At 37.7% G+C, this 26589-nt stretch overlaps 3 protein-coding genes across 4 annotated transcripts in view; 1 reads left to right on the top strand and 2 right to left on the bottom strand.

Annotated features, from left to right (window-relative positions):
• Positions 1-12591: 12591 nt before the first annotated feature.
• Positions 12592-17402, bottom strand: ATP5MJ (ATP synthase membrane subunit j). 2 transcript variants are annotated; one of them, XM_076345551.1, is made up of 4 exons: positions 17299-17402; positions 15521-15644; positions 13683-13703; positions 12592-12790 (listed from the first exon to the last, which is right to left on the bottom strand). In XM_076345551.1, the coding sequence occupies exons 2-4, from the start codon at positions 15642-15644 to the stop codon at positions 12765-12767; spliced, it is 171 nt and encodes a 56-aa protein (XP_076201666.1). In that variant the 5' UTR covers positions 17299-17402; the 3' UTR covers positions 12592-12764. The 2 variants fall into 2 exon arrangements, with proteins under 2 accessions (XP_076201666.1, XP_076201667.1); XM_076345552.1 differs by lacking the exon at positions 17299-17402 and adding an exon at positions 16956-17055.
• Positions 17403-18228: 826 nt separating this feature from the next.
• The window catches only part of TDRD9 (tudor domain containing 9), a 94172-nt gene continuing 85811 nt past the window's right edge, over positions 18229-26589 (top strand). The window contains exon 1 of the mRNA XM_076345526.1: positions 18229-18395. Within this exon, the coding sequence (XP_076201641.1) occupies positions 18229-18395 (167 nt within the window). The remainder of the gene's footprint in view (positions 18396-26589) is intronic.
• RD3L (RD3 like) lies at positions 24076-26286 on the bottom strand. The gene is made up of 3 exons (XM_076345550.1): positions 26232-26286; positions 25261-25566; positions 24076-24373 (listed from the first exon to the last, which is right to left on the bottom strand). The coding sequence occupies exons 2-3, from the start codon at positions 25557-25559 to the stop codon at positions 24076-24078; spliced, it is 597 nt and encodes a 198-aa protein (XP_076201665.1). The 5' UTR covers positions 25560-25566; positions 26232-26286.

The raw sequence follows: 26589 nt of genomic DNA on the forward strand, positions 1-26589 counted from the left end.
TCTTGGGTCTACCGAAACACACCTCGGTGCATAGCTGTTCTTTGTGGTTAGAATAACGTCACCTGTAGCGTCACCCTCGTTTTACCGTCCCTTCACCCGTGCATTACTTGTGAAATCTGTCTGATGTACAAAACTCCCCTTAACGGCGGGAGAGAAGGTGCTTCTGTCCAGGACCCTGACGTCGGACTCCTATGAGATTTGGTCTGGTGTTTGAAAGTAAGGTTTAGTTTCCTCATCTTCTGGTGTCTCATTCTGTAGAGCTACAACAGCAAGATGAAAGTTAACAGCTTGGGAGAAGTCAGGCTCAACTATAAGTCAAAACATCACCATATGCCATGCAATGTAGACAAATTTCATATTGCTGTGAGTCTTAAATGCTAATCTACAAAATACATGGACCTACCCAATGCTTCAACTGTTTTCTGTAAATGGCTGGTTTCCAGTCTTTGTTACTTTATTTGTAGAACACTGACAGATCTCAGCTAGGAGCAAAGAAAAACGGTAACTTGGGAAGTTTTGGGGAAGAGCTTACGTACTGTTTAAGTCTTTGAGGGTAAGTGATAATAGCATATTAATCTCAAATACGAGCTTGTATGTTAAATGTAACCTATTAATGTAAGATTCTATACCAGATAATTGTGTAAATTGTCTTAAAATAATACATACATGCCCAAGATTTCATTGCGTATCCTTGTCAGTGTATTTGCAGGCTCTGGTGTCAGCTTTGTGATAGGTCAAAGCTTCTGCTGCTTTTAATAAATTGGTCCTATGGGAAAAACCTATTAGCATCACAAGGTAATGCTTTGTCAGTTTAAAATTATTTTGTAAGGACTATTCGAGTGCTACTCGCTGACAATAACACTACATCATACTCGTTTTCCTGTAAACTGTGATTCTACTTCCCACTCGCAGCTTTGGAAATAGGTAAGACTATGCTACTTCTGACCCAATAGAGAACTTTAAGAGAACAATAGCATTAACCCTGCAGGTAGGCTGGGTTAATCTTCATCAAATTCATACCGAACTTCAGTGAACAAAAGAATAGCAGTGAACAGAAATGTACTAGTCATCTTACTACTTGTGGTGAAATTCTTAATTTTAACAACAGGGGAATTGTGCACCTTTTGTCACACTTGTTCTTTAAAAATTACTGTCTTTCTCATTAACCACGTTAGATTTTTTGCCAGCGATTCTTAAATGATGGTCTATACTTTCTTTGCAGGTATAATTTATAGCTGACTTCTCCCTGTTTTCAGTGATTGATAATAAAAACTAAAAATACTATAAATATTACCCCACTATTACTTTTTCCATTGCAACAGCAGGAATGCTGACAAAATGAAACGTGGGAGAATATGGTACAGACAGTTGCTACAGGGAAGGAAGGCACTCCTCCATACAATGCCTCTGTTGGAATAATGGCCTCTAAGGAGGGAGGTTTGTCGACCTCGCGTTGCTTTTGGCAGATGCAGGTTCTGCCAGTGCAGCAACCAGACAGACTGGATGCTGCGGATTAAGAGGAAATGTCTTCAGAAGGTAGAGCTCGTACTTCATACGCAAGTCCCTTCCTACTCCTGTTTCTGCTTCCCTTGAAAAAACCACTTGCCTCATCCCTTCCCATCTCCATTTTCCCATAGAATTGAGGAAAGAAAGAAAGGGGAAAAAAAAATTAACTGGTCTTTATAAAGCACAGGCTTAAAACTCTACTTGCAGTGTGATAAATTAATTAACATCTCTCTCACAGAAAAATCTTTTTGGGAACCACTCTTTTATCAGTCAAGGGACAGAGCAGCCATTATAAAATCTTCTTATTCCAACTTATAATATCTACAAATGTTTTCTTTACTGTGAGCAGGAAATTGGTCACTTGTAATAATGTAGAATTTTTTTCCCCCATTGCCCATGCATTTCCATACCAAATGACTGGTCTGACTTTGTAGAAATAATGTTGCTTGGCCAAAGGGGCCAGTGATTATCTACAAGTTAGTTGCCTGTCTTAGATAAGTGAGGTTGTGTGAAAGCAGTCATGATTTGGGGAATGCCTAAGAAGATAAGGTAAGAGAATTTGGTTATGGAAGCAGATAAAGCCAGAGATACAGAACCTAAATTATTTGCTTTTTTTTTACGTTTTTTAAATTACGTTGCCTTTGTGAGAGGTGCTCTAGTTTTGTTGGCCTTTTTCTAAAGGAAAGGGTTTGTGCTTATTTGTTGGTGTAAGTATTAAAACGTGTTACGCAAATACCTTTTACGCTCCTCTTGGTTCTTAAAAAAACCAGAGCAATACTATTTAACTTTACAAATTGAAGCCACTATAGCTTAACAGACACTTATTTAACTTACAACATCAAAAAATGAAGAATTACTGTTTATTAGTTATGGTATGGTTAGTTTTTGAGATTTGTGCTGAGCTCGTGTTTAGCTAGAAATTGAAATTTGATTGAAATATATAAACTATCATTTTAGTGTTTTGCTAAAATACTTGAAATTTATGGGCACATAAAAAATTATCAAAATACGTTTTGTAGTTAACCTAGATTTATTGAAAAAAGGGATATTAACTGCAGTTAATAAATTGGCAGGCCTCTTATTTGATCATGCATAACATTATTCTTAGGACAAGCAGAGATTCCCAAAGGCTACAGGTGGGAGACTAATGAGATTTTCAGGAGCACTCCTGATGAATTTCCAATTCCTACTTGTGTTTTTTAAGTATCTTCTAGCGAGATTTTAAAATGTAGGTGTTTTTTAAAGTTTTTAAAACTACCAGGTCTGAATCTCTCCTACTTCTTTTTTTTTGCGTAGACAAAAGGAGGAAAATGAGCTTTCCTACCTTCTCAGATCCAAGTTTTCTTCAGTTTTGCATTAACTTGTTAAGATGCTTTTCTGGAGCATAGGAAAATGTTTTCAGGCTTTGGAGGTGTCACAGAAAAATAACTGTTTAATTAATGTAACACTTTTTCTTTTCATGTGGTATTATTTTAAATAACAGGTACTCCTATTTATAGCCAGAAACAGTCTCAGAGGTCAAACATTTAGGGTCGGAGCCATCTTATCCAACTTTAGTAATCTAGAAGTTAGGCGTGTCGTCTCTATCAGTCATCTAGGCTCCTTCTATAGATAAATTGGGATGGGGAGGGAAGGGAGGGAGGCAGTTCTGCAGGCACTTCATTCCATGCCGAGATACTCCTCCCACTATCTAAATCTCTTGGTCTTTGAAGGTGCCTATCTCTCCATTGATTGAAGATGGAGCCTGGATGACTAGCTCAGATTAGAGAGCAGACTTTTGGATGGCTGCAGTTAGGATGGGTTTCCTCACAACTGGCAGAATAAAATCTCTAAAAAGTGAGTATAGGTAGGAGTGTTGGGCTTTTTTGTGTATGTATGTGTATTACAAAAAAATTAATGTATCCTTTCTAAATGAATGAGTGGATTACTTTATCACAGAATACAACTCTCCTTTCAAAAATTACATTTTGCATTTGCTGTAATGCAGGAGGAACTGGCCATGAGTAGGTAAGCAATTTTAGAAGTTGAGTCACGGAAGTACTTCTAACTTGCCAGGCAGTTACTTGCAGGTGCAGTGCTATGTAACAGAGGATACAAACAAAAAGACTAAGTATTTCAAGGAGAGTTTCACAGCAGGTAGCCTAAAATCTTTAGTGAAATACTGTGTAAAGTAAGCGTGTATATTTAAAGGAAATGTATTTTAATTTGTTACTGTGGCCTGAAGTAACTTCTCATTCCAGAATCAAGCTGACTTCCTAAGGCTGCAACGATGAGGAATTCATACTGAACAATAGTCATATGCTCCCATGTTTGAATTCATACAGCCAATACACTTTAAACCCCACCAAACCTGTTCAGAGATAAACTATAATAATCTAAGGAAACACTTTGATGTCTGTTTTGTATACAGTATTTAACACACGTGAACAGGAGAAAGATAGATACTTTTTCATCACTACCGTGTAATATTCTAAAGTAATGTATGCTGGACTAGATGACTAATTTCTAAAGTTTCCATAGCACAATCCACTCTGCATCATTCTGAAAAGGAATATAATAATTAAACCAGGAGTGAAGCCATATGACCTGTATATAGCATAGCTGTGTGCGCTTCCTCGGGATTTGAGTGCCTGATACGTCATGTGTTTCAGCCCTGCATCTGGAGGATTAGAGATGTAATTTCTTTAAACAGTAACATAAATTATATGCTTAATCCAATACACATGATGCAAAAGAGCGTACTTAGTGGAGAATGCTGTGGCCTCATTGGGAATGTATTGCTATACGCTCTCATAAAATTCTTACACTAATACGTATTGTTAATTTTTTATGTTGTAGCTACAGAAGATATAGCTCTGTAAGACAGATTACATGCCAGTGTTTTTACAGATGGAAAATCTTGTTCTGCTCCCCTGTAATTTATAATGATGAAACCATTAACTATATTCAAAGGGGTGGAGAAAACAAAAACTTAAATGTCCTGGGAGAGGTCCTCTCTGCTTGTACCTTTAGGCTTATAACCATTTGGGCTCCCAAGATGTTTATTTACAAAAATCTTCTTTCTTAAATTTTCAGTATGCCCATGATGAGTGGAAGTATCTGTGGCTAGCTAGATGATGGGTTAGTTGAAACATTAATTAGTGAGGGGATAGAGTAACAAGTCAATCCTTCACTCTTTACTCCTTTTTTTATATGCCACTTCGTTTTGGGTGTACCACTTGGCTAAAGTTTGAGAGGAAAAAGGATGGGTCATGTTTTAAGATTGAGTCCAGCCATTGCATTTGTTACTGTAAGTCTAAAATTGTTCTCAGGTGTCTCAGCCATGATTCAGTGAGTCAAGTACTCAAGTGTTTTTAACAATTTCTGTATGAAGTGATTTCAACTATTTCCTCTCTCAGTTAAAGGCCTAACGCAGAATTCTATGATACATGATTAGTTTTTACCCCATGCTGCAAAAATGGTGGGCGGCTCATCTTTTTTATTAACCATCACTTCCTTGTTTAAGATGGGCAACTACTGTATTTACTATAGTTGAAAACATCTGCTTTCTTATGTTTACTGCTGGATCAGATGCAGGTTTGTTTTCATGTTAAATTTGTATTGTTCCCATATTCAAACCCAGTAATTCCTAATTTGAAATGTGTATCTTCTTCTAGAATATGTCTTTTTCTTTGTTAGCTTGCTTAAGGTAAGTAGATCTAATAAGAAAAACCATGCAGAGGGTATAATGTGATGGAGCTCGTGCTTCCTGCTGTTGTACCTGGTAATGGGTGAACTTGAAAGATTGCAGCTTGGAAGGGGAGATTAGGAAAGTCCTCTGCTTGATTCTGAAATCTGGGATATACTGGAAGGTGGTTTTCAGCAATTACTGAGACAAGGTGATGTGCAAAGGAGGCTTGGAGAGCAAAACATGTCTCTGAGCGGAAGAATACTCACATATAGTAGGAGAAAGAAATTATAAACCAAATTAAATGTGTATTTAAAAAAATAGTAATCTGTTCATACTTAGTATTTAAACAACTACATTATTAAGATTACATTACTGGAAATAACATTCTTTAGCTTTTTGTGTGTGTGTACTCATCATAGATTTTACAGATCAGAATACACAAGGTAAGTTTCCTCCAAAAATACAACAGAGTATTGAATCTGTTTAAATAAAACACCATTACAGTTGTGAAACGGGATATGTTTATGATTTAAGATACACCTCTACAGAAAAACATTTCTGCTCTCTATATATATCTCACAGATATATATTTAAAAAAACACCTTAAGTGATCACGTTTTGGGCTTTTTTGATTACCAAAAATAGTCAGAGCATGGCTGTCTTCTATACAGGTGTTTACAATTTCTTGTGAGTCTGAGTTTTTCTGTCACAGACACTTTCTTAATAGTGCATTTTTATAGAAGAGCAGCTGCACTCAGATAATCTGACCAGCGGATATAATCTAAGACATTTGCAATGATGATTTTTCCATGTTATAAATAAAAATACTGGTTTTGTGCCTTACTGATGTTTAAGGTTCATCCTTTCTAACTTTTTATAAATACTGCTTTTCCAGGTAAAGTAATGATGTTCTAGTCCTGGGAACATTAATGAGACAAGTAGATTTTGCCTCTAAGTGCCTTGGTTTGTAATCTTCCAGCAACATACTTCTGAATAATTTTTATTTTTACTGTTGTGATCCTATGACAAGGTTTACTGCAATTCTTAGCTGCACGAACAGAAGAATGTCAACAGTAAAGGGAGATGAATTCTATAGGGCATTGATGGAACCCTATTGAAAATGATTCCGTGAAAACTAGAAATAGTGACAGCAGAAAATGTATCACCAGTACGTGTTTAGAATCTATTTTAGGATGATTTATTCAAAGAAGGTATCATAATATGCAACTGAACCTCAGAAGATTTGAAAGACTGGAAAGGAGTGTGTTCATGGAGGAGTACACGCAATAATAACCTACTTGCTTGGGGATGATTAGATGCTACTTTAAAGGTTTGTCTATTGCTTATGTCTCAAATTCAAAACCAGTATTTCAATTCTATAAAAGGACAAGCTACAGCACAAGGTCAAGTAACTTCAATCTCTTCTCTTTTTCTTCCAATTGGTATGTGAAAGTTCTACACAATTTTTTTTCTTGCCTTCTGTTTCTGTCCTTCTAGACAGGCCTGAGTACGTTTAAATTAGTAGCCTTAATTTAAAAAGAGGTGTGATAGTTAGCATTAATAAGAATACATAATTTGAAAGCAAAGTAAAAATATTTTTGGCAAGATTCCTTTTCTACTCCAAAAGAATTAACTAAATCAAAGTATGCTGAAAAGTATTTATGTCTCAGTGTTTACTGAAACAAGTCGGATCCTTTGTTAAAATTGGTATGTCTCCAATTCTTAGCTTACTGAAAGAAATGCGTAATTTAAATTTTTGCTAATTATTTTAAAGAAGAGTCTTGATGTCCTAACTGGGACCAAAAGAATTTTATTTTCAAGCCGTATGTAATATGATATGTGGAATACAACATAGGGAGTATAAGGAGAGAACTGTAATGTCAAGTGTAAGAGAATTTAAACAAGGCTATTTTTCTGTACAAGTACACTAAATTAAAAGGTATACCTGAAATATCAAGAGCAGAGGGTCAATAATAGTGCTGCAAAAAAGTATAGCTTGAGACTGCTATACATATATTCTCAAGATAAATAATGGAGTTAATTATAAAGTGGAAATGCTTTTGGTTAGACCCCCCCAAAAAAGGTTATCCTTCCTTGTATTCTTGGTCCTGTATCAAATGCCTGTTCACATTCTAATCCATTTTATTAATCCCTCCTTTTTCCTCCCATAATACTCTGGTTGTATTCACAGTTTAGTTGTTGCCATTTTACTTGTTTATATAGCATTCCATATGAAATACCTCACAACAGTTTCTACTCCATACCTAAAGAATTCCCCCTTAATTGCAGCAATTCTTAATATTATCAAAAGCATGCTAAACACAACAGGTTAAAACAAGAAATGAAGACTACAGCTGATACTGCAGGAAAAATCTGTGTAGGCAGAAGTAGTCATCACAGATGGGATTCATTCAGTATACTGCTGTTCTACCACCCACAGAATCCCTATTATCATTTCCTAGCAAACACACTTCATTAGCTCTGAAGAATCTCTACTGTCTGTTCCAGCAGATAGCTGAAGTTACAGTGATGATACGGATGTAAAATAGTTAAAGGTCATGTCAATTAAAAGTTACTTTAGGTTGTTGAAGGTCATAATAATTAAAAGTGTATTTTCATTTGTTGACAACCAATAATATAATTTGATTTGAAGAACCACTTCCAAATGTATCCTTTATTACTAAAAGTATTCTTCCTGCAAGTATTGAGCAGTAGGATATTGTGGTACAATTGTTCTCCCTGTTCCCTACTTGTTTGTTTGTCCCAATTAATTAAGTGATACTATAAAATTGAGAAAGCGATGTGCTGTCACAGAGGAAGGAAGCAAGGTTCTGCCTTTTTGCTGAAGCGCAGGCTGACATTCCTGACCTGCATACAGGGTGGAGTTCTGCATTCATTCCTGTGAGCGTTGACAGTGATGACAGTTCTTATGGGAGAGACAGTACTTTGGTCATGTGCGTAGCTGGGTATGAGGAGGAAACTTGCATTAAAGTATTGTAAGGGACACAATGACGTAGGAAAGCTGAGTGAGTGAATGTGAAGATAAAAATTCTGATGATTCTTCCCCTTTTCTGCAAAAATAATGCTGTTGTGCTGTAATGCAAGTTATAAAACAGCTTTGCTGTAAACAGGATCAGGAGATGGATCCAAATTAAAACAGAAAAAAACCCTGAGTGCTTGTTTTGTTATTTTGGAGGGGGAAAACCCCTAAAATTATGAAAAAATTGCCTTATCTGATTCACAAGTAGTTGTATCGGCACAACGATGAGGAGCAAGGCACTGTGGTATAAGGGTGGAAATTCCACAAGCTGGTGTAGCTGCCAGAGTACTCACACTGCTAAACCACAACCAAAGAAATCGTAGTACCCTTAGCAGAATTTAATTAAAACTTCCAAATTATCCATTCTTGTGGTGGTCAGTTCATTTTGAGTTAGGGGAGAGTTATTGTTTCCAAGTAGTTTGCCAGCAGCAGTGGAGTAGACTACAGGAATTTCTTGTTTATGAGTTCTTCATAAATTACCAAACCAGAGTCACGTGGCTTTATATTCTTAAAGTAAAGAGAACAGTAGCTGCTAAATGTTAGTTGCTAAAGGTCATGGAATTATAGTATGAAGAGCTTGCTGTTCAAGCACTATCTTGTCACTTCTTGTTCCTCCATTTACTGAATTGTTAACCAACATATTTAATGCCTCAGGGAATCTCCATCTTGCCATTCTTTCCTTCCTAGCAGCTTTACAGATTTCCGTGAATGAAACAATAGAGATTTCACATGTTGATTTCCTCACTTAGTTTCATGTCAGCCATCTGGTGGTGATGTCACAGATAATCACCTGTGTCTAACAAGCCCCTGATAGTTTTCCTTCCTTGGGGACTGAAAGTACAATACACATATACATACCAGCTCTGTATCAGGCTGTATTTATACTACAAACAGTGGTTTGCTATCATGATTCAGATAAATAGGAGACTAGTCCAGCTGTTTTAGTTACTTTAGATCATTTCCTGCAACTTTACTCATCCTCCCAATTAACATGAATACACATTTGGGTTTTTTTCCCCCAAGTTAGCCATTAAAGACATTAAGTAGGTTGGGCCCTGTGACTAACGTTTCCTTGGCTCCGACTCTATTTTGCTGCTCTCCTAGAGTATTCCGTAATACTTTTTTAGCATGCAGGGGATACTCTGAGATTCCCAATTGTAGGACAACACTTGAAAATGTTCTAGAAATCTCAGAGCTCCACAATGAGAAATCCTGGCCTTAAGTAAGACACAGCATAGAGGGGCAAATACAGAAGTACTTGCACTGTAAAAAGACCGTATCTTGCATTAGCCTTGTCATTATTAGTACAGCTCCCTACTGCTGAGCTTTCATGTTCTGTATCAATTTAAAAAAAAAAAATTACCAGTGCTACAGCAAAACGTGGTCAAGATGGTGCTGCAGTAATTGGGTGAGGCTTTTCAACCCCTGTAGGAGTTTGTTGTTCCACTAACATTGCAAAGGTAGTAAACGGTTTTTGTCTTTGCTGATGCCTTATTACAGGCAGCAAATGAAAAATGTAGTTGCTGAACTATTTTACTACACAAAGTTTAAATGTAATCATCTCATTTTAGAAATGTCAGCAATATAAAGAGGCAGCAGCTAAATGGAAACAGCATGATCCATCAATGAGCAGTAAGCATTTCCCCCACCAGTGTTTAATTGTGAATCATGATGAATATTACCTCCATGGATTAAAGTCCTGATCATAAATAGTCATTTGCATAGAAAATTGATTTGTTCAGGAGCTGAGGCTTGTCTATATAGACACTTACCTGGAACAAGAAAAGCTTTTTGTTTTAAGTTAGCTTTAGAAATCACCTTAGCTAAATTAGGAAAAAAGCGCACAGATTCTAAAATAAGAGTACTCACTCCAAGGGTACTCCTTTGCAATGCTTCTCTACCTAGGGCTACACTCCAGATGCTAGTGCTGCAAAGAAAACTGATAACTCCTTCCACACCTCACTGTAAATAAGAAATGGCACTTACAATGCCTTAGCTAACTTTCCTCTATTGTTTTTTATACTACCTGGTGTGCTTCAGTATAGAGGAGCAGAAAGTATACAGATAGTACTACAGGTGTTACGCATTATGGGCCTGTTGAATTCTGCTTTTGAGTCAAGTCACTGACTGAAAGTTAATTTCCTCCTCCTGTAACCTACTCAAGTAAAAAAAAAACCTATTTAAACATAAACACCAGTTTTACTGCCCTTATCTTTTGCAGAGATTTGTGTGTCAAGAATCACAAACAGGAAGGAATATTCTGCAACCTTCACAGAAATTTCCGACAGAGATGCACTAATGGAAGAACCAGTTGCAGACAGCATTATTTCAGTAGAAATTGTAGTTTCATAACCCAGACATTGCTGCCCATACGTATGTACTTTCCCTACTAGAAAATCAAGCAAGTCAGGTATCAAGAAGCATTAAGAGTTGAAGTAGGTTAAGTTTACCTAAAAGTGCAGTTAACTGTCCTCCAAGGGCAGGTTAGCAGAAGCTCCTCTTGCTTTCAATTAACATCTAGGAGATCAGGCAGCATGTTGATGTAGCTCAGTGCCAGTGTGCTAGGTTCTAGCTAAGGTGAAGCAAATCCTGCAGTGATTAATGGTTTTTTTTTTCCCTAGCTTGTTTTCCCTCAGCTCTGTAATTGAATATTGTTAAAGCAGGTCATTTGAAGTATGTGTCGTATCTTAGGAACTATAACTTGGTGATCATAAATTTGCATTACAAATGCATGTATAGCTCCTTACCTGGCATAAATTTTCAATCTGAACCACTTATTAACTATACCACAACTCTGACCCACCCTGTAATCACCACTGACCTAATATTTGTTCATTTGAAGCTCCATTTTCTTCTAGTTTTTATTCCCTGTTCCCTTCTTCTGGATGCTTTTGGTTTTATGTAAAAAAAGAAATAGCGAGTTCTTTCTACTTCTCATTCATCTGTGGTGAGGAAACACTGAAAAAACCATACAGAAATGATGAAAGTCATGAAAGAATCAGCTAAAACGTATCAAGGGAAGATGCAACAAGGAAAACGGTGGAAGGTGGAAGAAATGTCAAGAATGCATGATAGAGACATGTCACCTATTCTTTTCAAATTGAGTAATGCTATACCTGCCTTTTTTAAAAAAGCTTTCAGAGAAATATGACTGGTAATTTTACTCTACTCATAGTAGGTATAGCTATTAAGCTTAAGCAGAAGTATACATTTTGAAGAAATTAAAGGCAACACAGTGTTTGGAATGGTTACCATCAGCAGGTAAGGTTATCAAGCTCCTGCGTATTCAAATACAAAATATTTAAGTTATGGCCCGATACTGCAGTCAGAGAGATTGAAAAGCAAAACTTCAATCAAGCTGAAAGATTTAAGATGTTTCAGTGAAGTAGTTAAAAAGATGTACGTAAGCATTAAGTCATTAAAAGACTTGAGCCTCTTAATCTTCTCAAAAGCAGATTAGGCTAAATTTAAACAAAACATGACATGAAGTCCAATTTTGGTTTTATACACTATGTATCCTTGGTACAGAATTCAGTGTGTAACTGATTTTCGTTAAGATAGGTTCCTAGCGTCTCCAAAATATACTACTAGCTGTGGAGTTACTTTAATAGCTATCTGCAAAAACCACTAATAACCCATCCTAGTAATACATATATTACTTCTAAATTTTCAGGGAAAAGGAAAACTCTTTGAAGACAGTTAAATGTTTGTTTATGCTTATATTAACTGCTGCCACAGTGCATGAGTTCATTATTCCCTTTAAATTCTGAGATTTTCCTAAGCTCAAATGGCAGATGAGGGCCCATGTAACATCAATTTTCTCATACAATATGGGCATGTTATTACTTACTCCCTTGCAAAATTTGTGACTAAAGGAAGAACCTTTCAGAATAATTCATTAGCTCTACTGAATATGAAAGACAAAAAAAGATAGTTGCCAGTAATGTACTTTTTAAAACCTCTCTAAACATTTTGCATGGTGTTATTTAATAACAATACAGCTTTTGCTTTTAAACCTTGCAGAACTAAGAACTCTCTAAAAATATGAAAAGTTTTAAAAAGAACTTTTTGTACACTTAATTATTGCAGCACAAGTTGACAAAAAGCTGAGAATTAAGTCCTCACACTTGGCATACTATTAAATGACATTTTAAAAGTAAATGGAGTATTTCAAAAGTTATAGCCAAAAAAGACATCATTAGGGGGAAAGAAAAAAAAAGAGGCTTAATGCTGGCTAATTCTATTAAGAAGTTTAGTTATAGAAACTTGGGTCTTTTTCAAAGTACTATTGAAAAAGTTTAACATGGAACTTGGAAGAACTGTAGAAAACAAAAAATGCTTATTCTGAAAATTAGGTTAACAATACACTCCAGCATACTTTGTCCAACATGTTTAATTCCTTGTTGCTCAATGTATTTATTCTTTCTCTAATTACAGCAGATGGATCAGGTACAGTTTTAGAATTAACTTCCCTATGGTTGTAACTTGCTTCTTGTACAGTGAAGATGATGAACCACCAGATTCATACTCCAAGAAGAGAAGAGGTCTTTAATGATGGCCAGCACCAGAGGATTCTGAAACAAAAGACATGATTTAGACTGTTCAAACAGTAGAGCAAATCAATTCAGGAACGTAGTTCAGAACCTAGAACAGACAACTGTATCTACATCTGAGCACAAGAATTGGCAGATTCAACTGCCCTGTCAAATAAAACAATACCCTCAAAGTACATAAGTAAACTTGGCCAATACTAAAAATCCTCGTTCACAAGTTTTAAAGCACTATTATAGGCAAACATCCATTCTTCCTCACTTTTGGTATGGTTCTTTCTAAATTAAAGTTTGTTTATGCTATTATCCTTAAGTCTACTGGGCAGTATTTTCACTAATTACACATTTAAAAATGTAAATGATGTTTTCATATACAAATTCAACTGGGAGCAAATGGGCTATCTATCGTGGTGCAGAAAGTTAACTGAGATACAGCAGCTATGAAAAATTAAATTCCAATGTGATATCAGAAGAAACTGTCCATAAATATCTAAACACTACTTTATAGAGGATATAAAAATACAAATTCAAAATGCAAGTTTAAACTTTTTAGTTTCTTGACAGCTAAAATAGCAGCTACTCTTGAGATTGTGCTGATTTAAGTAATTCCATTAAATGGTTGTTACTATTATTTAAAAGAATTCTCCCCCCCCCGCAATCAAGGCATACAACTTCCATGCTACTCCTAAAACCTACGCAAAGGACAATTTAAGACAGAGGTAGCATCTGTGCAGATTCACAGATATTTCTAGGTTATAAAACCATCAATAAAACCAAAACTACGTATTTTTAAGTAGTCTTTAAACATTTTCTAAATCCGTAACTTAAACCCCAAACTTACGTAAGATATGCTGAGCTAATTTTTACTGCACTCATTTAAAAAAATACAACAGGGTATTAGGTATTTAATACTTACTGTCTGCCACTGCTTTTTTGCCTGGAAAAAAAGAAAAAACAAGCTGAACAATGACAGTTTAAAAAAATATTTCCTATTTATTTTTTGCAGATAAACTTCAATTAGATTATACTACTTATGATTTGCTAATTTAGCTTGAACAAGATCTAAAAAGCACACAACATGTACTTTCATGGTACATGTCAGTAAACATTATATTGATTTTTTTAAAAGTGTTTTTAATTAACCAAGACTCCATGCATTTAGAAATTGTAGCCATCAAGAATCCTACTGTAATTCAAAAGAAACGTATACAGAATGGTACTATTTTACATAATATATGGATACATATACACACAACATACGGATGTAAACTGAAGTGATAAGAATACAGTTTGCTTTAAAATTTTCCTTTATAAGAAAAATAGCTTATTTTACATTCCCATTGTAATTGTTCACCTAAAATACTGATTCACAGTCAACAGACAAAAACAGATGAAAAAAATTCTTCATGAGGAAGACAGTCATAAGAGGTTGTGTAATCTCCACCCTTGGAAATACTCATTTGAATTATGAATAAGGCCATGAGCAACCTGATCTAACCTTGATCTAACTACTTTAAGCAGTGGTTTGGACCAGGTGAGCTCAAAGTCCCTTCCAATCTAAGTTATTCTACAACATACTCTTCTATAAATATATGTATTATTTGCAAAACTGTTCCCCAAACTGCAGGAAGGGCTACAGCTATAAAAAGCTATTTTCTCTTTAAAATAATCCTTAGCATACAGTTGCCCCATATCAAGGTTTTGGCCTCAAAACCCTACACCACCACATCTATTATCTAAATCATAAATGAAAATAAAAGTAGCATGACATGAACACAAACTTGAAACAGTCTGTCAATTTTGAATTCTCCTTGCAATTAAAGAAGTTAAAGCAAAAGTTAAATTGTTTTTTTCTCTCTCTGGCTGTTCAACTACTCATATTTACTTAAGCTTGTAAGTGCAGTGTAACAGTTTTAGACATGCGACAAGTTATTTGGACAAAGCTAGAGAAATGTTGAAGTAACATCACTCAGCTGTTCCCACAGTGAGGGGTTCCTTTCCCTGTCAAGTTTGTCTACAGTTTCATTGTTCATGGGTTTGACTTGGAATTTTTTCAGCATAGCCTACATTGAAGAACAGAACCTTTAAAACACCATAATCTGTTGTACCCTTCTGCTTTGAGGGACCTGGCCCACTCAAATTTATTATTTTTACATTAGATGTTCTGTTTCTTCCTCTGAGAAAGTGATCCAATATCACCAAGTAACACACATTTTAATGTTCAGTGATGCACCTCACATTTTGAGGTGCATCAGCCCAAAATAAACTAAGTGCTTTGACTTTCACAAGTTCACATGGGAAAACCTTTTAAAAACTCTATTTTTTTGCAGATCTTGAGCAAAAACTCAAAAAAAAAAAAAAAAAAAAGAAAGATTCTAAAAAAATTTCTAATCAAAGTAAATTCTAGTTCAGAAGAGTCTTACCTTCCCCTTCAGGAGAAATCTACAGGAGAAGCCTCTGGCTGTACATTGTAGGTTAGATGTATGTTTTTAAAACCAATTCCTATATTACCTAATCTTCATAATGTAGGCACAGTTACACTGGTATTTAAGTATTTTTGTTGGTGTAACCTTCTACACTGAGCATGTTAAAACTTCTAAATTTTTATGACAAAGACCTGGCCTTAAGTAAGACTGTTAATTTCTTATTTGCTGGATATTTTCAACAACTGATTTCTAACTGTTAAGGATATTCTCATCTATAAACCATTATCTATAAAGTAACAGCTAATGAAGACTGTAGTGTGTAACTTACCACCATATGAAATTTTGTAGTAGACATAAGCTGTTAATGCTACACCAACCCATATTTCTTGATACACGGTAGTGAAGTATAATTTCATGGCTCTCCATGACTTTGGAAGCATGGTCTGCACCATCTGAAAATTATAAGAAGTTTTGCCATAGTGAGTTTTACAACTGTATTCTTACCTGCTATGTTTTTACATACATATATTTATGTATATACATACTCCCGATATGTATCAGCAGCAGTTTACAGGTTAAAAAAAAAAATCCCCAAACATGGAAAAGCACTTATTCCAAAGCAAAGCAATGAAAATTCACAGTTAAGGTTACAATTTATGGGCTAAGACAATAAAAAAAATAATAAATTACAGCTGATTAAAGGCTTCAAAGGTGACTCAATAGAGCACTTGCAGAGTAGAAATAGCTAGGCTCCTCTCTCCCTATCAGTGACAGCTTTTTTTTAATGTTTCCATATTCTCTCAGGAGGAAAGCCTCATTCCAGACAGGCTAGAGAGGCTCCTTCCTTGAACTACCAAGTTAGCTTCCCTCCCTCCCCCACAGCTGTCTCTCCCGACATGGTAATTTCTACTCAAAATAGCAAAAGAAATGATGTTAAACTACTGAATTCATGATTTATCATGAATATTTTACTTTCAAAATATGCCCCAAGAGCAAGAAGCCTATCAATGTTTTTTCCCTTTCTATGCAGCTTTGTTAGATAAACAGAAAACCGTAAGACATTTTAAAATACAGCTTACCCTAACTCCCATACGTGTTAGTACACATGTGCACCACATTGCACTGAAATCCTACATGTTCTACTGTCTTACATACAGCACTTTATCCCAATAAAAATCACTATTTACACTTATCACAACCCAATAAAAGTCAGGTATATACACATATGGACTGTATATGGTAAACCAGAGTCCCAGGAAAGAAAAGCAGATTTAAACTTCTATAAGGTAACGTTTACTTACTTATTTGCCATTACTAAATGTAAAGCATCCTTTGGCAAGCATCAAAGAGAAAAGGATGCAAGGGTAGCTGATGTCAAAACAACTGGAAAAATCTAGGTGCTTCTTACAGAAGTAAAGCATCTTCATGGTAATTAATGTATAATTATAGACAAACCCACACTTATGTTTACTTGTTTATGGACAAGCATTTCAATCAAATTTATTATTGTGGACAGATTTCCTGTCTTTGTGCTTTCACCAATACTATTAAGAACACTGCACCTCCCCCGAAGTTTCCAGTATTTGTAGTTTCAGAAGAACAGTGCCATAATAGCTGTAATTCTGCTATAGAAGAATATCAGGACACACTAACAAACAAGGAAGCCGAATAGAAAGGAAGGAAAGGATTTTCCCACCACTACAAAACACAGAAACTAAGCAATGCTATTTCCAATTAACACCCTGCTAAAACCCGGCAGAAACCTTTCCCCACGGCCTCGGTGGACGCGACGTTGTTCAGGCCTTTTTTCTGAAATCCATGCGGAACATCGCTGAAATCTGCTTTCTCATTGACCTCCCCGCCATGACCCCACCGCAGCCCACAGAACCTGCCGCCCCCCCGGGGCCTGACCCACACAGCTCCTTCCGCAAGCGCGGGGGGGACGGGGGGGGGAGGGAAGGGGGTAACAGCAGAGCTCGAGCGCCGCTGGCCGCGCCTCCCCCCCGCCCCACCGCCTTTCCCGGGCTGAACCACAACTGCCTCCCCGAGACACCCCTGAGCGATATCCGCCAACAACCGGCAGGGCTCGCTTGGGCCGAAACCCACCGTTAGAGCCGGGAGCACGCGGGCTGCCGGTGAAGGTCACCGAGCGGGGACGGGCTCCGCTACCGCCGCAGGGGATGCTGGGAAAGGACGCGCCAACGAGCGAAGCTATCAGGCCGGGAGAGGCGCCGCCGCCGCGCAGCGCCCCCTACGGCTGCGGAGGACGACAGCGCCCTCTGCACCCGGCCTGCCCGAGCTCCGTGCCGCTGCGCCTCCGCCCAACCCCGCTGCCGCTCCTCGTGCCCGGGAGCGCGCGGGGGAAGCAGCCTCGCGCGACAGACGAGTCCCGTCACGTCCCCTCGGACGCTCCAGGGCCTTGCCCGGCCCTCACAGAGTTGACGTCGCTGTGGAAATCCACGCTCGGTCCCAGGGTCCGCCTCACCACAGTGTTTTGCCCGTTCTGCACCTCACTCCTACCTCCCGAGAAGGGAGCACAGCAAGTGTCCCGTGCAAGGAACAATGCCGGGAAGGGCCTGTCGCGACTCTTTATGCAGTGTGTCGCTTAGACAATAGCTTGTCCTGGAGGACCGGGAGGCACCCGCTGGGTCAGATTCAGGCGGGCTGAGGCGTCTACGTGCCCGTGGGCCACTTCCTTCAAGGCGACGGGAAGGACGGGGCGACTGGGATTCTAGAACAGCTCTCGGCCATTGTTCTGTGGGTGTGAGGGGGAAAGGGACCGCCCCGCGCCTCTCGGGGCTGAGAAGGGAGGGAGCCTTATCCTGGGAGGAGCACAGGAGAGAGTCGGGCTGCCCAGCTCCCCGCTTCGGAGGCCCCCCCCCCGCAGCTGTGGCGGCAGAGCGAGGCGCCTGGCCGTTGGGTCACGTGCCAGGGGCGGGCCCGGGCCGAGGGCGGGAAGAGGGGCGGTGCAGGCGCGCGCGCGAGGCGGGAGCCGCGGTGCGAGGCGCGGGCGGTGAGCCGCGTGCGGCCGCCATCATGCTGCGGAAGCTCACCGGGGAGCAGATCAGTGACTGGTTCACCATCGGCAAAGCCGTGACCGCCGTCGAGTTCTTGGGCGAGGAGGCGCAGGCCGGTGCTACGCGCGGTCCCCCCCTCTGCCCCCCCGGCCCCCTCGCCGCGCGGGAGCCGTTAGCGGCCGCGGGGTGAGTGCGGGGCGCTGGGCTTCTGCTCTCGGCGGCAGGGAGGTGCTCCTCACGCCCGGGGTGAAGGGCCATCTGTGAGGGCACCGGTGGCCTCCCTCCTTTCGTGTGTGTGCCCGTGGCCCCGGGTGCGTAGTGCATTTCCCTGGGGTGTGGAGTGCCCCCTCTGCCTCCCCCGCTCTGAGTGGGCTCGGGGTGGTGCGGTTGTTGGATTCCGGCCTAACACCCTTGGTAATGTTTGTGGCTGTAGTCCAGGTGTGGATAGGTGTGTTTTTGTGGGTTTAATACTTCAGTTGCTTTCTGATTTGCTACTCACCTCTATTATCTTGATCATCACTAGACACGGTATGTGTGGGATTTGCTTTCTCTGAAGTGCTCTTTAGTGCTGTTGTGCAATTGCAGCAAGTGCTGTTGAAAAACTGTGGAACACTTAGAAAACACCTGGTTTATTCTGATTTGAGGTGTGTAGCATAGGAATTTTGGCAGTGGCAAGTGATAAATAAAATGAGATTCAGAAGTAAACTCATTTGTTCATTAGGGAATAATATTCTCACAGAGTGTGTGTTTTTATGCATTTAAATATTAAATGAATGAGCAACACTGCTGATTTGGGCTGATCTTTGTTGTCCCATCATAGTCCCTTAACAGTATTTCTGGCTTTTATCGTGTTGTTTTCAGTGCCTGATCCTTGAATGTCGAATAATTATTTTACAGTACATAATTTTTTTGACCAGTAGTGTTTCATATATTATTTGTAACTAAGCACTTTTCTTTTGAGTAGATTCATCCTTTGTTTATACCAAAGTTCGTAAGCAAACATTCTTAATAATAAGTAGGTGTTACCTACCCTCTAACTTTGTTGGTAAGTTTAATTTGTTATGCTACAAAATTGTGAAAATTTGACTTACCTGTTCTTCTTCCTTCCTCTAATGTTCCTCTCTAGCCAGCGGTTTTCCAGCAGTTAAGATACTGATGTCACCTACAGCAGATGTTCTCAGTTATCTCAAACTGAATCTTTGTTTGCTTTCCTATAGGAACTTTTGTTTTCTTTGAGCAGCAGTTAACAGTCTGTTTTCCTGAATCGACTGCTATGTGTTTTCTAACTAAACTGTGTATGTTCATTGTTCTTGTGACCTATCTGAAGCATTTACGTTACCAGGGTAAAGCTAGTTCAAGGTATATTGGCATGTCACTCCTTGGATGTGCTTTATTCTCAGATGGTAGAGTTTACAGCCAAGGAGAAGAACTGTATGTATATTTGCATAGCAGCCAGGTACATTTGGTTTTCACTAGTGTCTGGAGATACATATATATAAATAAAAATATTTTCTCCTGGATGCTGCCTAAACTGGAAGGTGTTGTGGCAGTGCATAGTAATCTTAGTATTTAGATCAGGTTTGGTTAGTGTATCCGTGGTGGCTATAGAAAAGTGTTTTGTATGCACTTTCATATACTAAAGTCTTTTTCAAAATTAGCAGGAGGTACAGTCTAGAGTGAGTGTCTGTTTCTTCCTGTATGATGTATAGCAGTATGGGTCGCTGAGTTCCAGGAACTCTTTAAGGATGTACATTGGCTTCTGAGAAAGAGTGAACCTTTTGCCTAACATCTTAACAACAGATATTCTGCTAGTTCAGCAGAGACTGTTCAGGCTTTTTGTTTCCATATACGCTTCTGTTTCACAGTTCTGGGAATGTGCTTACATTTAGAGAGTTTTTGCAAAACTTGAAGAATCTTGAGAAGGTTTAGATTCAAGTAGGAAATGCTTATATTTTATTCCCTGGCTTCTTAAGAAAGAGCTTGAAGAGCTGAAAACAAAAGAATTTCTCTCCTTTTGTTGAGGCTGCTTGTAGCATAATAGTCTATTTTAATATTTCCTTCAAAACTCTTGGTTTGTTTCTTGGGAAAATGAAAACCAAAATTATTTCAAATTTTTCAAATGCTTATTTATATTTATTTCAAGCTGGATATACTATTATTGATGGAGACTGTCTTATTACTTCTTTTGTCTGAATTTATATGTAAGAATGTGTAGAATTAATACCAAATTGGTAAAGGTAATAACAGGTGTGTTGCTGCACACAGGTGTGTGTAATAACTAACATTTTACAAAAATGTTACTGAGACTGTCTAATGGGATCTGAGAGCATCATGTCTCCCTTAAAAAGAGATGTAGAATGTGTTCTCTTCCTTTACCAATGATGCCTCATTTTCCAAGGCTTTTAAAATTATCTTGTTATCTGAACTACCTCTAGAATAGCAGTATTAGTAATTGAGCTTGTTAGGGAAAGATAATAGTTCTCAGAAAGGAATTTTGATCCTTAAATAGCTTGTTGATCAACTTTTTAATTCCTCTGATTATGCTGAACTGAATGAAAAGAAATTTAGACCCTTAAATCCTTCCTTGTTATCAAAACAATTGTGGTTCACGTTAAAACACTTTTAAAGGCTTAAGTGAGGAAAGGGTGGTTATTCTCTCTTTGATTTCTTGCATTTCATAGGTGTAGCTTTCACCAAGTTAGCCCTTTTTTATAGCCAGCTTATTTGGCTAAAAACATTGCATGCTTTTGGTTCTGCCTGACATCTGTGTGGGTGGGAGACATTGCTGCCCTTTGAAATTATTACCACTCACCTTTCTGTCACCGGAGTGGTTTGTCTATGCCTGTCTATGTCAGAAATATCAGCTGGGTTAGTGTAAGGAACCATATAGTTTCAGATCACCTCATGCAAATCATGTAGGCCGTAAATGAAAAGTGCTTAAAGAAGCAGTTGAGTTCAGACAGTAATCTTCAGCAGGAAAGTGATGACTGGCCCACAGCCATGTTACTGCTATCTGACATAGTTGAAATTGTAAGTGTAAGCTAAATTCCAGAAAATAGCTTGTCTTAGCTGGCAGTCTGAGGTACAGATTCTCTTTGTAGCATATTGTGGTAAACTTAGTAGATTTTTTTAAAATGTTTAGCTTTTTTAGTTTGTCTTCTTGCTCTTACACCTTTGCTTTTCCTATGCTTTTCTATGCTTTTTAACTAGAGAGTACGTAATACTTTCATCAGATGAAAGTGCTCATATTCCGTAAAGTTTATCTCTCATTCTGTCTTTGAAAAAATGGACAGCGGATGGCATTTTCTCAGCCTTTGGATAATTTTTTTCCTGTACCCTCTCCACTTTGCAGTTAGGTTTCTCACTCTCCTGTCCCCCCAGGTGTGGACACTAGAACTGGATGCAGTAGCCCAGTATCAGTTTCATCAATAAAACATGCATATCAAAGTAGGTAAGCCTTTTTGTGTTTCCTTAGCATTGCATTGGGATTTAACATTGAATTGGCTATGACGCCTAGGTAATTTTTTTAACTATTATTCAGTGACTGCCTTTTAGCATATGTTGTAGTCGATGGTCCTTGTTTCTGGACTTAGAAGACTGCATTTGCTTGTATTAAAGTGAAATTTATGAAGAATGGGTAAGTTGTATCTGTGGTCATCTTGTGGGGTTGTTTGGCTTTTTTTTCCCCACCTGTTTTTGATGATCATAAAGGTAAGTGGACCTTGCATGTTTACTGGCCTACCATTTTCCATAAACTAAAATTTGGAAGCTAAATTTTTAGGACTTTTTTCACCTATTTTCCAATAGAAACCTCTGAAGGTACCATTTTAAGAAACTAATTTATGTGAATTCCCATTGCAGGAATCTTGCACATTTGACCCCCCAAAAAATTATTTTTCAAAACAAGCATTGTGGATGTTAATTCTCAATGTAATATTAATTCTGCTAATGCCTTTTATATGTTCAGTACCTGTTACCTTCTTTCCTATGGAAAAGGTACTTGAAGTTTAACTCTTTGGAGAGCTTTATCAGTGAGGAAAAACCTTTCTTTCAGACCATCCTGCCCTCGTGCAGGGATGCATGTCTGGATTGTTTAGAACTGCATGAAAAGAATCTGATACTCTTTTTATTCTGCATCAGTCGGGCAGAGTAAGTTGAGGTCAACACTTCTGTTATTTATCCACAAACCGACAGCTGCGCAAAAGGAGGGCAAAGAGTTTATACCAGCTCTGAGTGCAGATATAATGAGTTTGCACATGCTTGTGAAGTTTGTGTATTTAGTTTATGGAAAGTGGAGGGGACTGGTTACTTTTGGTATTGACCTGCAATTTTTTATTATTCTAAACCTGTAGGAACTGATTTACTCTAGTCCTCTAGTGCTTTGTCAGTTAGGTGTATGCAAGAGTTCTGACTGTTTCACTTTCTGTGTATGTTATGTTCCACGCTTCTGCATGAAATGTTCTCTAGATTATAAGCTTTCCAAAGGTGTTTTAAAATAGTATTTTTATCTTTTATGAAAATATTGTGCCATTTGTTTCACTCAATTTATGTTGCATTATTAGCAAATTCTTTCTTGGGTGGGGGGATACAACTGTGGAGCATTAGGAAATACCTTTCAGTTGTGTGTTACCAACTTGAGGAAATCTGAATGTCGTCCTCAGTATGTTTGAAGAAAATATCAGAGGAAGCAGTTTTGCTCCGTGTTTGCAAAATAGTGCATTTTGTGAACTGGGTCATGTGAGTCTTGCCCATTTTTTATGATGTGGCAGACAGATTAAAAGGAAATCTGGAGATGAAGAGGCTACATAAAAGACATGTAAAAATTTGCGACATACAGTGATGGGAGCCCAATTGGAAATGTAGCAAACTGAGTTCTGGCATATGTTTTCATTGATTTTCTGCTCTAATTGTCTGCTGTGACCGTAACTGCTACGTATCCAATCAGTCTTGTAAAACTTTATTACGAACCCACAGTGATAAATGATGGCAACTGAAAAACATGAAATCTTGTTAAATTTAAAATGATCACCTCTTGCTTTGGAAGTGATCTGTCAACTCTTTTGCTATTCTGGAAAAGTACTGTCTGATTTGCTCAAAACATTTAAGTTTAATGCAGAGTCTGGGTTTCAGGATAACTTACAAGAAGTCAAATGAAGAAGTACAACTATTTGAAATAAAAGAATTCATTAATTTCTTAAAGAATAGAGAGCTAGTTGCTAAATGCCGTTAAATATCCACTGTTTTAATTTCATTGTCTACCTTCACAGTATTTCAGCATGTGCAGAGTACAGTTTGGAAAAAATATAGAAACAGTACATGTAGCCTCTTATAACTTCTGACACTGTTTTCATTTTAGAACTTATTCTTGAAGTTAAGAAATAACTGTTCAGCTCCAAAAAGTATTTATCAGTTTATTTGGTATAACTGATACTATATTAAACCATTTATCTTACACAGTATAAAGTTCCCATAGAGCCTAAAAGCTATGTGATGAATACAGAAGTTTTTGCCTAACACTTTGTGGATTGATGCTATTTCAAAACATGGGAAATTAAACATTTCTTGTTTAAATATACCCAGCTGTATATGGCTAAAAAATAAAATGCTTCAGAGTTTTTTCAGAAACATCTACATTTTTGGTTAAAAGGTGCCTTCAAACACAACATCTTTAAGGAACTATAAAGATAAAAGGAGAGTTCGTATTTAAAGCTTGTATACTGCATACTAGGTATAATCAAGGATTTTATTTTCCAAACTTGGAAAAAAGGGGAGCATGTCACATTTCTTATTCCTATGTTTGTGGATGGCAATCACAAGAAAGGAGTGCAAACGACTACATAGCTTTTTGAAAGAAATGCAAACTAACTTAACTTGATGGGTCATAATAGGGTAGATTCCAGATTCTATGAGAGAAGGTGGGAAACATGCTTTGTGTGTTTTTGTCGACATAACTTGAAACCGTGGGGATTTCATCTTTATCCGATTTGTTAGAAGTGTCTCCACGCAGGCTGAAATGTTCAGAGCAATTTGTATTCCATGCATCTACCAGTTGGTCTTGTTGGTTTTCTCTCTCAATGGTAGTAAGAAAATCTTTTAAAACTTGCTTGAATATGTAGACTATTTCCCAAGGTAAAACATCATTTTCTGCCAAGACTTCACGAAATCTAGAAACAAACAAAAATTGAAATCTAATCATCATCCTTGAAAACTCTCTTCTGTTTCCTCTCTGGTCTTTTGAGGGGAGGGGAAGGAGGAGGAAATGACTGCATTCTAGTCTCATTTATTCCTTGCTGCCACATTTCCCCACACACCTCCCCAGAAAGATTCTAGGAGGAAAAGAGCTCTAACAATGCACTGGATGTGATCCAGCTATTATGAGGATTGAAAGCTATTGTTTTGGTTGGTTTTTTGTGGGTTGTTTGGGGTTTTTTGGTTTGGGTTTTTTTGGTCCATCTGGGTAACTTGATTTAAACTGACTTTGCCCTTAGGTATATTCTGGGCTTTAAAAGGCACATAGGCTTGTTCTGTCACTTCTGTGTGTCTCTAGAAAATGTATTTAAAATACAGGCAAAGGAGAATTTTTCTTTGTAAAATGTGTGTGTGGGTGGGTGTTTTTAAAAAACTGGATTTTTTTTTTTTTTGACACTTGACTTGCTAGTTTTAGAAGCTTTCAGGTATTTTGGACACTGAGGCTGGCTTTCTGCGTAACAGTGCGTTGCATTAGTGCTTTAATTTGATTTTTGGTCATTGGGTTACTATTTAATTAATATTGTGGATAAATAACAGAGGAAAAACTGAAAGTATTGAAAGGTCACATGTTTAAGCATGTGAGACTTCCCTTGTTTTGGATTAGACCAGGAAAATCCTGATTAAAAACTTCCTTCAAGTACAACGTATTAAAGTAAAGATGTAATTTCTAAAACATCTGTAAAAATATGTTCCATTGTTACTTTGGAAGAAAGATCAGAGCCAAATATAAGTTTGGATTAGGTAGAAGAAACATCTTTCTTATGATAGAGTACTCAAAGTTAGAGAAATGTGAAACAATTACCTGCTAAGAACAGTTCCTGTTTGGCAAGGCTGGATCTGTGAACACAGAACTTCGAGCTGCCGTTGCTCGGTAGCTGGAATTGTCGCTTGAGGGTTTTGGTAGTTCTTCAGCCAGTTGTAATCCATGCCAGTCTTATGGACTTTTTGTTCATTTTCAATCTCTTGCACTAATCTTTCACGCTCTTTCAGGTGCCATTTCAATTCCCTCAGTAGGGTTTTTGTAACTACTTCTGATCCAGGATTTCTTGTGGGTTTATAGGAATCATTTTTTGACCATTTCATCCAGCCAAAAAGTGGCATTTTTAAGCTGTGAGGGGAGAGGAAAAAAAAAAAATTTGCTTATTTCTGTCTGACCATTAGTATTTATACCTGTAGACTTCCTTTGTAGCAGCTGAATGTTTAAAGGAAACTTTATTAATGATTCTAAAATACTTTGCAGTACAATATAAGTAGTGCTAACAATAATCGCCAAGCCATAATTAAATCTGACAAGCCTTACGTCTTATAATATTTTCCATCTGTTTTCTGAGGTAACAGAATTATGTGAAGTTTACAGCATTTAAAAGCGCATATCTATCATCTTGGAAATATTTTTTTATCCTGGTAGTATATATGGTTTAAAAAAAACCACCAACAAACCAAAACAAAAAAAACACAAAAAAACCCAAACAAACAAGACACCCCCCACCCCCAAAAACAACCAACCAACCAGAAAAAAAAACCAACAAAACACAAAACCCCAAACCTCCAAAATTGGAAGTAACCTGTACATTTAAAAAGTGACTAAATAAAGTAAGTGCTGGAGCGCCGAGTGATCTGTTTTTAAAACTTCTGTATAAATTTTTATTTTAAATAGATTCTTGTTTACATAACCTGGAAACAGGAGTTTGGTGGAATAGGCTTTTAAATTGCAGTTTGTTACAAATCATGCAGACACAAGCATGCTAAGTGGAATAAAATAACATAAATTACCTTCGCAGTTGTCTGTGAACAGTGTTGTTTCAGGTGAGTTTGCTTGAAGGTCTCTTATTCTAGCATATCCTGTTGCCAGGCTGTTACTACTGCTGGAAGAAAACAAGGTTTTTTCTTTTTTTTTTTTTTTTTTTTTTCATTTACTCAAACTGTGCTTAGAAAAATGACTTTCTGTACTGAATATGACAGTTTAAGTTTTTCTGCTTTTAAGGTTCTTTTTCATCCTCTGTACCAGAGAGAAGTAGTAATCCATTTAACCTAACATGGTCTCTCAAATACTTTCTGCAAAGTCCATTAAGATCTCCTACCTTTGAATTGAGTTCTGCCGATGGCAGCAATTTAAAAAAAAGATGGTAAA

Source organism: Aptenodytes patagonicus, chromosome 7 (assembly GCF_965638725.1).
Source record: "Aptenodytes patagonicus chromosome 7, bAptPat1.pri.cur, whole genome shotgun sequence".
NCBI classification, from domain to species: domain Eukaryota; kingdom Metazoa; phylum Chordata; class Aves; order Sphenisciformes; family Spheniscidae; genus Aptenodytes; species Aptenodytes patagonicus.